The following is a 12833-nucleotide window of genomic DNA, read 5'->3' as shown; positions in this document are numbered from 1 at the left end:
ATGAAAATTTTAGAAGCGGCTTCTCCCTCCTTGCCTAGGAAGAAAAGAATGTGCTCTATGTGAGCAATTTGGCCACTGAAAAAATGAATGCCCAGAACTCTGAGGAAAGGGAAACAAAGGAGCACGGGTAGTGGCAAATGTAAATGAAGACTGACAGGAACCAGGGGGATCTTCCCTAGCTGATCCCTTGGTTATAATGAAGCTAGGGGAAGGAAAAGATCAAAAGCAAATAAAATTTTTAATTGATACAGGGGCAATGTGTTCGATTTCAAACACAGCTTTAACTCAGGTGGGGGAAGATTATATTATGGTTAAGGGAGCCACTGGCCAAGCTGAAAAGGCTTATTTTTGTGGACCACTAAAATATAAATTGGGAAAACCAGTAGGCTTGCATAAGTTCTTATACATGCCTAATTCACCACATGCACTCCTTGGAAGAGATTTGCTTGAACAACTGAATGCAACAATCAGATTTGAAAAAGGGGAGATTACTCTGGAGGTGGATACTCAAGGATATATTCAAATAATGAGGTTCCCATAGAAGGAAAAATCAGTGAAGATATCATCAACCAGGTGTACCCTGGTGTGTGGGCCACTGAGAAGCCAGGAAGAGCTAAGAATGCATCACCAATAGAGGTAAAGCTTAAAGAGGGACAATGACCAGTAAGGATAAAACAATAACCCTTAAAAAGAGAGGGTAGGGAAGGAATCAAGCTGGTAATAGAAAAATTCATGCAATTGGATCTGTTAAGGGAATGCGAATTTAACACTCCCATATTACCAGTTCACAAACCTGATGGAACGTACAGAGTAGTCCAGGATTTAAGAGCAATCAATAGAATAGTAGAGGATTTATGTCCTGTAGTAGCAAACCCATACACTTTGTTAACAGTATTGACACCTTAACTAACCTAGTTTACTGGTTTAGATTTCAAAGATGCTTTCTTTTGCCTCCCTCTCTATGAAGCCAGTCAAAATATATTTGCCTTTGAATGGAAAAGTGGACAAAGGACCCAGCTCACTTGGACTGTACTGCCTCAAGGATTCAAGAATTTCCCCACCATATTTGGCAACCAACTCGCCAAGGATCTCGAGTCTTGGGAAACCCCACCCGGGAAGGGGAGACTGCTACAATACATAGATGTCATCCTGATTGCCACTGAGACAGAAGACACTTGCATGCCTCGGACGGTGAGTCTCTAAAACTCTTTGGGGCTCCAAGGGCACCGAGTGTCTAAGAAGAAACTCCAGGTAATGCAGCAGGAAGTCACTTACTTGGAGTATGAAATTAATGTGGGGCAAAGAATTCTGGGGCAAGCCTGAAAAGAGGCTATATGCCAAATACCAAAACTACAGACTGTGAAAGAATTGAGAACTTTCCTCAGAATGACTAAGCGGTGTCACCTTTGGATCTATAATTACGAGTTGCTTGTTAAACCCCTGTATGCACTGATCAACACTGAACAGAAGCATCTGCAATGGGACAAACAGGCCACATGAGCCTTTGAACAATTGCAAAAGGCCCTGATGTCAGCTCCAGCTGGGGCCCAATGGAATCAAGGGGCCACTGTGACACTGCAAGGTCAAAGGATACAAGGGTCTTTATGACACCAAGGGGTCCCATGGAACCAAAGGGACATTGTGACACTGGGGGGCATCATGGAATCATGGAGATCATTGTGACACTCTAAGGCCTCTTGAAAACTTGGTGAGACCAAGCTAGGTGTGAGTGTGGATCTGCTGGAGGGTAGGAGGGCTCTGCACAGGGACCTGGAAAGGCTCAATCCTGGGCCCAAATCCAAAAAGGTGAGGTTTAACAAGACCAAGCGTCGGATCCTCCACTGTGGCCACAACAACCCCTGCAGCACTACAGATTGGGGACAAAGTGAGTGCAGAGCAGACAGGCAGAAAGGGACCTGGGGACACTGATGGACAGCAGTCTGGACATGAGCCAGAAGTGTGCCCAGGTGGCCAAGAAGGCCAATGGATCCTGCCTGGATGAGGAATGGTGTGGCCAGCAGGAACAGGGCAGTGATTGTTCCGCGTTACTCAGCACTGGTGAGGCAGCACCTTGAGTGCTGAGTCCAGCTCTGCGCTCCCAATTTCTGAAGGATATGGAGGGGCTGGAGCATGTCCAGAGAAGTGCAACAAGGCTGGTGAGGGTTCTGAAACAAAAGTCCTGAGAGGATCGTCTGAGGGAGCTGAGGATATATATCCTGGAGAAGAGGAGGATCAGGGGAGACATCATCGCTCTCTACAAATCTCTGACAGGAGGGTGTCTGTCTCATCTGCCTTTGAAACACTGAGTCTCCTCACTTTCCTTCCTATATAGAAGGATTGTCCTTGTCTAGGTTCCCATAGAGAAAAGTGGGATTTGGCCTTCCAATTCCAACTATGCAAGGATTCCTCCCTGACAAAAGGTCTGACTGGCCTTGGCCTCCTTGGGGCTGCCTCTAATCAGCCTTTGAAACACTGGGGCTCTGCCCTTTTCTTCCTATGGACAACTGCTGTTTTAGTTGAAAAACGCGTGACTGAGATGGAATTCCACCTCCAAAACTCCCCATATATCCAAGGACTGCTTCCAGACAAATGCTGCCCAGACAAACATGTCTGGCTTGCCTTGGTTTCTGGCAGCTGACTTTCATCTGCCTCCAAACTCTTGATTCTGTGCTTTCCTTCTGAGAGAAAAGAACTGTCCTTCTTCTGCTGCTGATGGACCCAAGCATGTGACCTCTGTATAGGGACAAAAGAGCTCTGTGCTCAGTGGAGAGGAGACTGAAGACAGCAGAGGAGAGCACTGGGAGGGATTGAATGGTAGATTCAGAGGCGGTGGATCCTTTTGACATAGTGGAAAACAGCCAGAGAGAAAAAGAATTAATGCCAAGGGCAGCTGGGGAGACCAAGACTGGACGCAAGGAAAAAGGAATTTCTCTTGCAGGGCTGTGGTGCAATACGATGCCCAGAAGGAGCCTGGAGCAGCCCAAGGCTTTGTGTGTCCAGGCAGAGGCAGGCAGGACGCAGAGCTGTCAGCAAAGGAAGGGGCCAGCGAGGTGGGGCAGCTGGGGGATGACGACAGCCTGCAGGGACAGAGGCGCAGGGCATGGACACCATAGGACAGCCTAGGCTGCAGAGGGCACAGGGATGGGCAGCAGCTGAAAGGCCCTGACAGAGCCAACTCCTGCAGCACTTGGGCCATGCAGGCTGGCCCTGGGCCTGAGGCCAGCAGGGGACAAGTGAGCCTTGCTGTGCTGGGGCCTCATTGCCTCCTTGTCCCTGCTCAGTAGCCTGGCAGGGGCCGCCCCATGGTGCTGCCCTTGGCATTGCACATGCCCAGAGCCCAGTGGCCCCGGAAGAGCCCTGAGCAATGAGGGAGGGACAGGATCTGCCTTGCCAGGGGCTGGGGCTCAGCACTTGGCCCTTTGCATTCCTGAAACACATCCAGGTTTGCTCAGCATCAGAGACACCTTTCCCTTGTTTGTCCCCACCTGTCATTAGTGCCACCAGTGTTGTGCTCTAACTGGAACCTGGGGACACTTTCTGAGTCATATCCCTCATTGAGACCCATTAAAGTTAAAGAAACTTTGGAGTTTGAGTCTGACTCTTGAGTTCTTGAGAAGTTTTCCTTCAGCTTTCTCTCAGCGACTGATGTCCAGGGACTCAGCACTATTGGAAAATCCCAGCTCTACAGAGACGGGGCAACTGAGAGGGGTTTTAAAAAGATTTAATCCATTATCAGACTCTTTGAAGGGTGAAACATAAGACATGTAAAACTCCATGCCATTCTATCCAAAGCCAACTTATTTCCTGATTACAATATTTTATAAATGCTTTTCACTGTATTAGTTTTTGCCACACAATGGTGCTAAGAATCCTAACACCAATCACCTAGTATTTTACTCCACGTAGTCTTGCCACAATGGATTTTTCACAGTTCTAATTCTCCAAAATACCTGATCTTTTTGCAAGGCCATCGTCTGAAATTTGTTTCTAGTTCAATGTCTCTCTCAACACTGTCTTCTCTATTCCAGGGCCTTTCCGAGTCAGCACACCTTATTTCAGAGTTTGCATACAGATGTACAAGACTGTGTGAGCTTTCAGTCAGGCTTTGAGAATCCTTTACAAATTAATTTCTCATAAATATCAATCACAGAATGCTGCAATCACCTCTGCTCTAAAGAGAACATTAATAAAATACAGCCTTGAAAATTGGAATCGATAATTCTAAGAAGCTCTTTGTCATATTTCTCTCTAATTGGAGTTGAAAAACTTCTGAATGAACTGGACCAGACCAGAGGGAAATCAAGGCAGAACTGTGGTTTGCTAGGAAACCTCTCAAGAATTCAGTCAGAATCAATCTCCAAAGTTTCTGATGCCGTTCATGGGTCCCACTGAGGGACACAACTGAGAAAGTATCCCCAGGTTCCAGTGTGAGCAGGAAACTGGAGGCAGAGATGACAGGTGGTGTGGGAAATGCAGGCACGGAGAGCTCTCAGGGCCTTGTGCATACTGGCTCAGAGATAGAGATGGATACAAGGTTTGACCTAAGACCTTGGAGAAATCTTGAGCAATTAGAGCATAAAAAGTAAAATAGACATAAAACAAAAATATAAGTTTTTAGTTTACGTAGAAATATGTTTTAAGCAAACAGAAATATGCATTATGTATGTAAAGCAGTATGTTAAGAAAGATAGTAAAAGACTGTAAAGCTTAGCAATAGAACTTGTTATAAAGTTAATTAGAAGTTTAAGATATATCAAAGTAGGTTTGTGAAATGTTATAGGATTGGTTGAAAAATTGCAGCAGAGCCATGGGAAAGAAAGCAATTAATGATTGGTGTAAAAGGATGCTAGCAAACTTCACAGAAGTATTTGATTGGCTAAAAAACTAACATAAGGCATTGTAACTAAGAATGAGGAGGCTTCTGATAGTTTGGTGTTGGATGTAACACCTTTAATGTCTCACCCTTCTATGAGACTGACACCATGAGGCCATAAATCATGTTTTACAACATCTCTCAGTTGCCCCATCTCTTGTAATATCAATCTCCCAATACACATTTTTTTGACATCAGACATGACTAATGAAATCAATAGGGACTTATGGACACCAGGTCTATCCCATTAAAGTAAATATGGATTTAGGGACATCTGGTTTATCCATTAAAGTCAGTGGGGATTTTGATGAAATTTGGTCCTAAAATGGGGAAATTTGTGTAAATTTGGGGGAAATCTTGGGCTGAATTCTGGGAATTTCCACTCCAGGATCACAGTGCTGATGCTCTGGATGTCCTGGATGAATTCCTGGAGGCCAATCCCAAATCCCTGATCCCTCAGCTGCTGTCCATGCTGATGGTGTGCCTCCAGGTAAGCCCAAACATTTTCATTTTCAGCCTGAAATCTGGGAATTATGAGCCCAAAATTGGGATTTTAGCACCAAATATGTTGGGACTTCAGCTCTGCCCACTGAAGTCAACAGGGATTGAAGGACACCAGGTCTACCCCTGTGAAGTCAATAGGGATTTAGGGACACCAGGTCTACCCATTGATAGGGCTTCATTGGGAAGAGTTACTGTTTAAACTGGGAGCACTGGAAAGGGCTAAGGGGGACACTGGGGTGACCGGGAGCACTGAAGCAAAAGTGGGACCACTGGGAGGGATTTGTAGAGATAAATGAAGATAAACAGGACTCCAGGTCTAACCCATTGAAATCAATAGGAAATTAGGGACAGCAGGTCTACCCAGTCAAAGCAACGAGGATGTTTTGGGGGATGCCAGGGATTTTTGTTGATCCGGGTGTTCAAGGGGTCCCCAGGTGTATCCAGGTAATTTCTGGGGGAACCAGGTGATTTTTGGGGATAGCCAGGTTATTTTTGGGACACCCAAGTGCCCTGACTCACCCTGACAGGCCAGGAGAAGATGATGGCCACTGTCTTCCCAGTCGATGTGGACACAGATGAGTCTTGGCAGTTGTGGGGCTGTCGGGGGGCACCACAACATTCAGGGGTACCCCAAAACTCCAGGTGAGGACATCAGGGGTGAGAGGGAGCCCTGAGTTACCTTGGGAGAGGATGCAGTGCAGGTACAGCGAGGTGCTTTGGTGCATGGGGTTGGTGAAGATGGTATTCTGCAGCAGCTCCAGCTCTGGGGTGGGCAAAGGAGGGGCCCAAAAATCTCAGGGGGGCAGCGGGGGAAACCCCAACATCTCACTGGGGGCACCCAGGTATCCAGGAGTTCAGGTCTGCCCATTAAAGTCGTTGGGGATTTAGGAACACTAGGTCTACAAATTCAACCCAACAGAACAAACCAGGTCCCACTTTAGGTGAGGGAGGGGCTGGAAAATTATTGGGATCCTGCAAAATTGTGGGAGTTTTTTTTAGGAATCCCTCACCTTCCTTCAGCCTTCCAGGGGGCAGTGCCCTTGCCGTAGTTCCTGGTGGGCATCAGCAGCCCCAGGCAGTGTTGCCAGGCCGAGAAGTTGGAGAAGCTGCGGCTCAGCAAGGCCCTGGTGAAGGCCAGCTCAGCCTTGAGGTCCTGCCTGGCCACAAGTGCCTACCAGTGTTCCCAGGCGTGGACTGGGAAGGCACCAGTATAAACCAGTAAGGACTTGGAGTCACTGCCGAGCTCCTGAGGCCTGTGGCAGCAGCTCCCAGTATAATCCAGTAAGGCCTCATGCACCCAAACCCATTCCCAGTGTAGTCTAGGGGCTCCTAGTGTGGTCCTGGGGCTCGCAGGTTTATACTGGGAAGGCACCAGTATAAACCAGTAAGCACTACGAGCCACCCCTGAGCCCCTGAGCCCATGGCGGCAGCTCCCAGTACAAACCAGTAAGCCCAGCACAACCTGAAGTCACTCCCAGTAGATCCCAAGCCCCATCCCAGTATAAACCAGTAAGGCCATCATCCCCAGAAGTTGCTACCAGTCGAGTGCCAAGCGTCCCCAAGACCCCTCCCAGTATAATCCAGTACACCCCAGTTTAACCCAGTAAAATCCAGAATAACCCCATATAACCCAGTATAAACCACTACAACCCAGTCACTCCCAGCACCACATCCCTGTATAAACCAGTATAACCCAGTATAACCCAGCGACCCCCAGCACCCCATTCCAATATAAACCGGCATAACTCACAGTTGGCTACCAGGTCCTCCCAGCCAGCAGGGGGTGCTGCAGTGCAGCTCAGAATCCAGCCCTTGTGGTGGCACACCCCATAGAATTTTGTGTTCACTCCCAGGCACTGCCCCACAAACAACAGCTCTGATGGCACCCTGAAACCTATATAAACCAGTATGGACCAGTATAAGCGATAAAAACCATTAAAAAACAGTAACCAACTGTGTAATGCAAACCGGTAGTAACCAGTACAAACCTGTATGGACCAGAAAAAAACAGTATGGACCAGTACAAACCAGTGAAAACCCTTGTCTCTTTCAGGAGCCAAACTGGCTGGGCCCGGTAACAAACCTGCTGCCCAAAGTCAGTAGAAATGTTGCCACCCATTTCAAACACCTTAACACCCATCCCTTCACCCACCAAATGATTTGTAAAGACATGAGCACACATCTTTCCTCTCACATTGATGTTTCCTGTGCTGGTGACAGTCTTTTAAACCCAGCCTTCAGCCTGAGCTCTCTGAGGTTGTTGTCTCTCATCCCTTCCATGGGCAGGCCAGTGTTCATCCATCTCCAGGACAGCAGGGCCCCACCCCATGTCACTATGCCCTGGGAAGACAAAATCATCACTCCACAAGTTCCCTTCTCCTTCTTCCTAAGCATTTGGCCCTGCCAGTGAGATTTGCTGCTGATTGCTACAGGAAAAAGTAGACCACTGTGACACTGTGGGGCGTCATGGAAACAGTCATCCATTGTGACACCACAGAACCTCACAGAACCAAGGAAACCCCTGTGACACTGTGGGGCACATGGAACCAAGAGTTCATTGTGACACAGTGGGGCCTCATGAAGCCAAAGAACCATTGGGACACTGCAGATCCAAGGAGACCATTGTCACACAAGGGAAACTCATGGGACTGAGCATCCACTGTGACACTGTGGGGCCCTATGGAACCTGTGAGCCATTGTGACACTGCCTGGCCTTGTGGAACCAAGGAGACCATGGTGACACTGAGGGCCTCACGGAACCAAGGATTCCATTTTGACACTGATGAACCTCATGGAACCAAGAGTCCATTGAGACACTTTGGAACTACAAAGACCATTGTTGAGAGTACGGAACCTCAGAGAACCAAGGCTGCATGGTGGCACAGCAAGGCCTCATAGAACCAAAAAGTCCAAAGGTCTAAAAGAGTTCATGCATGGTTCTGCCTTGGGGAAGGGGAACTTCAATGGTGGAAGCTTGGGCTGGCACACACTAATCAAAGGTGTCTGTTTTCAATGAGGAAATTCAGGAGTTTTTGAATGAAAAAAATAAAGGAAAACTATGTCTTTTCCTGAATGTAGGGAAGTTCTCCAAGCAAAGCAGGTCCCAGGTGAGTGAGGATAGACAGGATGGGGTTGGGGAATGTGGAGCAAGGTTGCCCACACTGGGTCAGACCTCAAGGCACAGCTTCTGTGAGCAAGCCAGACCTCCTGAGGAGAGACCCTGTACCAATATCAATCACAGAACACTGCAATCACCTCTGCTCTAAACAGAACAATAATAAAATATACCCTCTAAAATATTACTAAATATCTCCTAGAAGCTCTTTGAAATATTTCTTCATAACTGTAGTAGGAAACTTTGCTAATGAACAACACCAGACCAGAGGGAAATCAATGAAGAGCCATGGTTTTTCACGACTTCCTTGATCCCAATCAGCCCCGTGGTGCATTTGGTGCTGAGCCCTTAAACCTCAGGGATTAAGGGTTGATTGCACAAACCCTTCCAGGAGTCCAAGTCAGAAGAAAAACCCAACGTGACTCAAAGCATTAATGGGTCCCACTGAGGTCCATCCCTGTTGGGGGTTGAATTGTTCCCTTTTCTTTCTGTGGAATTTCTCCCATTGTTATGCTAAGTCATTGTGGCTACACCTTAAAACGACAGATAATGTTCTCTTGTAGGGGGGTGGGTGGAGGGGGAGGGGGAGGGGGAGGGGAACCGGAAAAGGAAAGGTGGGACGGGGGGTCTGGAGCAGGGGACTCTCTCTCGCTTGGCTCATGGAGTGGAAGGACAACCCGGGCTCCGATTTGGCATCTCCCCTGCCATCCCAGCACTGAGATCCACACTCCCTGCTGTTGGACATCGCTCTGCTACTCTCCCATCTCACCCTACTATCTCCGGACACCCTGCTGAGCACCACGACCGACACCGGGAGGGGGAGTCACTTTCCCATCCCCTCTCACCCCTGGGCCGCTGCCGCCATCACCCAGCCCTCTTCAACTGCGCGGGACCTGCCCTGCCCCCACAGCACCGGTAACTGAGCGCAGGGAGATGGCCTGCGGCCAAAAGGGACTGGAGCTGAGCTATACTGTTCTGTTCTGTTGCCAATTTTTATAGCTGTTGTTGCTTTTTTTCTGCCTTATTAGATATCAGTAAAGAACTGTTATTCTTATCCCCACATCACCTGCCTGAAGGCCTCTGATTTGAAACTAAAATAATTAAAAGGGAGGGGGTTACATTCCGCATCTCAGGAAGGGGGCTCTTGCCTTTCCTTAGACCATACCTGTCTTTCAAACCAAGACAATCCCCAACACAAGCTTCTCATAGACTAACTGGAGGAAGGAATGGGAGACCAGGATTGCCCAAAAACCACTCAGAGACTCAAAGAAGAAAGGAAAAAAGAAAGTACCTTAAAAAAAAAAGAAGTACCTTGAAGCACTATTAAGCTCCACTGAGTGTTGTTACTGACAAACACTCTCATGAGACTAATTAAAGCAGATAATTGGAGGCCATGATTGCACAAAGCTCTCAGAGACTCCAAGGCAAAAGCAAAACCCAAGTCCTCTGAAAAACCTGCAGTTTCTGGGAGCATGAAGGAGCCCCCCAGGGACATTCCTGACCAAGGCTCCCCAGGGACTCGTCCCAGCAGATCCCTGAGGCCACTGGGATGTGGGGGGATGCTGAGGGCAGGACAAGGGGTGACAGTGCCCAGCCTTGCTGGGGCTGTGCCAGGAGGCCCCAGTGGCTCAGGACAAGGTGTCTCCTCACAGCCCTTGGTAGCACAGACCCTGCTGTGCCCCAGGGCTCCAAGACTTGGCTTCCATTTGTCCCCACCTGTCATCTCGGCCTCCAATTTCTGGCTCTGACTGGAACCTGGGGACACTATCTCAGTTGTTTCCCACTGTGGGTCCCATTAAAACTTGAAGAAACTTTGGAGTTTGATTGTGACTTAGAGTTCTCGAGAGGTTTCTTCAACTCCGTCTCAGGGAGTGATGTTCAGGACCTCAGCACAAAGCCCAAGAGGGTCATTAAAGTCCTTGTGCTGTGTCTGTGCTGATGAGCTGGGCTGGGCTCCTGGCACAAAGGGAGATCCTGGCAACCAAAAAGCCTTCAAAAGCACATTTCTCTTCATGAGAAGCTCCTTTCCCAGCCCAGCAGGGCTGGGGCACTGCCTGCAGCCACCCCAAGCACAGCACAGGGGCACAGAGAGCTTCAATCAGTCAGGGCTGGGAAGATGCTCACAAGTGACTGGGGCAGAATCACTCCCAGCCCTTGACACAGGAAGCCTCTGGCTGCAGGACAATGCAGCTGCAGCTCCTGCAGTGATCTCCTAAAGCTGGAACATCCCAATGCCTGCAGACTCTGTAAGTACATTGTCTGATGATCTCTTGTGTAGAGCAGCCAGGGGTGGCCAGGGATGTAGTGCAGAGCAGGGTCCTGCAGCCCAGGGCGCTGTGCTGTGGCAGGGACTCTGCTGCCTGCCAGGGACAGCTCTCAGCCAGCCCTGGGAGCTGCTCCCAGCACTGGGGGACCAGGTCTGGGTGGAAGGAGACAGCTGGTGAGGCTTGGAAGTGTTCTTGTGTGATGAGGATAGTCCAGGGCTGCTCCCATCATGACATTTAACTGCAGAACATTTCCAAGTAGATTATACAGGGAACAGATTGAGGCAAAGGCTGCATAAAAGGGGAAATTCTGCTTTTTTATTAGACCTCTGGGTTTCCAGGATGAGAAATTGCACATTGATATTAATCTCTCAGTTCAGGTTGAGAAAATTAAAACAAATTTATGTCAGATCATAATATAGCAGGCAGTGAGAGAAATCAGCGCAAGGCCCCTTAGAGGTGGCATCAGTGTTACTTTTCCAACCTACTCAGGGCAGCTCTGATGTTGCCATCCGAGCCTGCAGAGGCGGAGCTGGCCCTGGGCAGTGCCCTGTGCTGGGAGGGGTCTGCAGGGCAGAGCTGAGACCCCAGGGCGGGGCTGGGCTCTGGCAGCACTGGCAGGGCCCAGCCTTGGGCACAGGGAAGCAGCTGCTGACAGGGACAGCTCCAGGCAGCAGAGCCCTGGGCAGGCAGTGGGGGGAAAGTGCCACCAGGCTGGGCTGGGATATTTAAAGTCCTCTCCAAACTGAACTATTCCATGATTACTTTTCTTACAGATCCCCATGCCAAGACACAGCAAATGTCCAACAGCAGCTCCATCAGCCACTTCCTCCTGCTGGCATTGGCAGACACGTGGCAGCTGCAGCTCCTGCACTTCTGCCTCTTCCTGGCCATCTCCCTGGCTGCCCGCCTGGCCAATGGCCTCATCATCAGCACCGTAGCCTGCGGCCACCACCTGCACACCCCCATGTTCTTCTTCCTGCTCAACCTGGGCCTCAGCGACCTGGGCTCCATCTGCACCACTGTCCCCAAAGCCATGCACAATTCCCTCTGGGACACCAGCAACGTCTCCTACACAGGATGTGCTGCACAGGTGTTTTTCTTTATGTTCTTCATCTCAGCACAGTTTTCCCTCCTGACCATCATGTGCTACGACCGCTATGTGTCCATCTGCAAACCCCTGCACTACGGGACCCTCCTGGGCAGCAGAGCTTGTGCCCACATGGCAGCAGCTGCCTGGGCCAGTGGCTTTCTCAATGCTCTGCTGCACATAGCCAATACATTTTCCCTGCCCCTGTGCCATGGCAATGCCCTGGGCCAGTTCTTCGGTGAAATCCCACACATTTTCAAGCTCTCCTATTCTCTATCCTACCTCAGGGAAGTGTGGCTTATCGTGATTAGTATCTTTTTAGCTTTTGATTGTTTTGTGTTCATAGTTTTCTCCTATGTGCAGATCTTCAGGGCTGTGCTGAGGATCCCCTCTGAGCAGGGATGGCAGAAAGACTTTTCCACCTGCCTCCCTCACCTGGCTGTGGTCTCTCTGTTTATCAGCACTGGCATATTTGCCTACCTGAAGCCCCCCTCCATCTCCTCCCCAGCACTGGATCTCTCCTTGTCAGCTGTGTACGCGTTGGTGCCTCCTACCCTGAACCCCCTCATTTACAGCCTGAGGAACAAGGAGCTCAAGGATGCCCTGAGGAAAGGGTTGGCTGGATTTTTTCTGAAGCAATAAACTGCACCTTTCTTCTGCAGAGTACTCAGAATGGGAGTAACTATAATCTGTTTTGCTCCTCTTCGTAATTTTTTGCCACTGTTATACTGTTTTTCTACTGCTATAATGTATTTCAGAAATTAATTTCACTACTCATAATACTTCTACATCAAAATTTACCTTTCCTTTATAGCACAATGACTTTTTAAAAGCTTATTCTCTGTACATTTTTTAAATGAAGTACTCTGGTCTGTGGGGAGAAATCAGAGCTGCCTCCCTTCTGAACCACTCCAAGGACCTGGAGAGGGCTGTGCTGTGTTCTGGGCACTGACCTGGAATTGAGGGACGTGGAAAAGGCCTTTGGAG

At 49.0% G+C, this 12833-nt stretch overlaps 1 protein-coding gene across 1 annotated transcript; it reads left to right on the top strand.

Moving 5' to 3' along the window:
- The first annotated feature begins 11555 nt into the window (after positions 1-11555).
- LOC148220371 (olfactory receptor 14A16-like) lies at positions 11556-12488 on the top strand. The gene has a single exon (XM_088155478.1). It carries the CDS (start codon positions 11556-11558, stop codon positions 12486-12488), a length of 933 nt encoding a protein of 310 aa, XP_088011604.1.
- The last annotated feature ends 345 nt before the right edge of the window (positions 12489-12833 follow it).

This window comes from Sturnus vulgaris, chromosome W (assembly GCF_052056855.1).
Source record: "Sturnus vulgaris isolate bStuVul1 chromosome W, bStuVul1.hap1, whole genome shotgun sequence".
Lineage (NCBI taxonomy): Eukaryota > Metazoa > Chordata > Aves > Passeriformes > Sturnidae > Sturnus > Sturnus vulgaris.
Note: the sequence above shows the minus strand (reverse complement) of the source record. Positions and strands in the feature narration are given on the sequence as shown.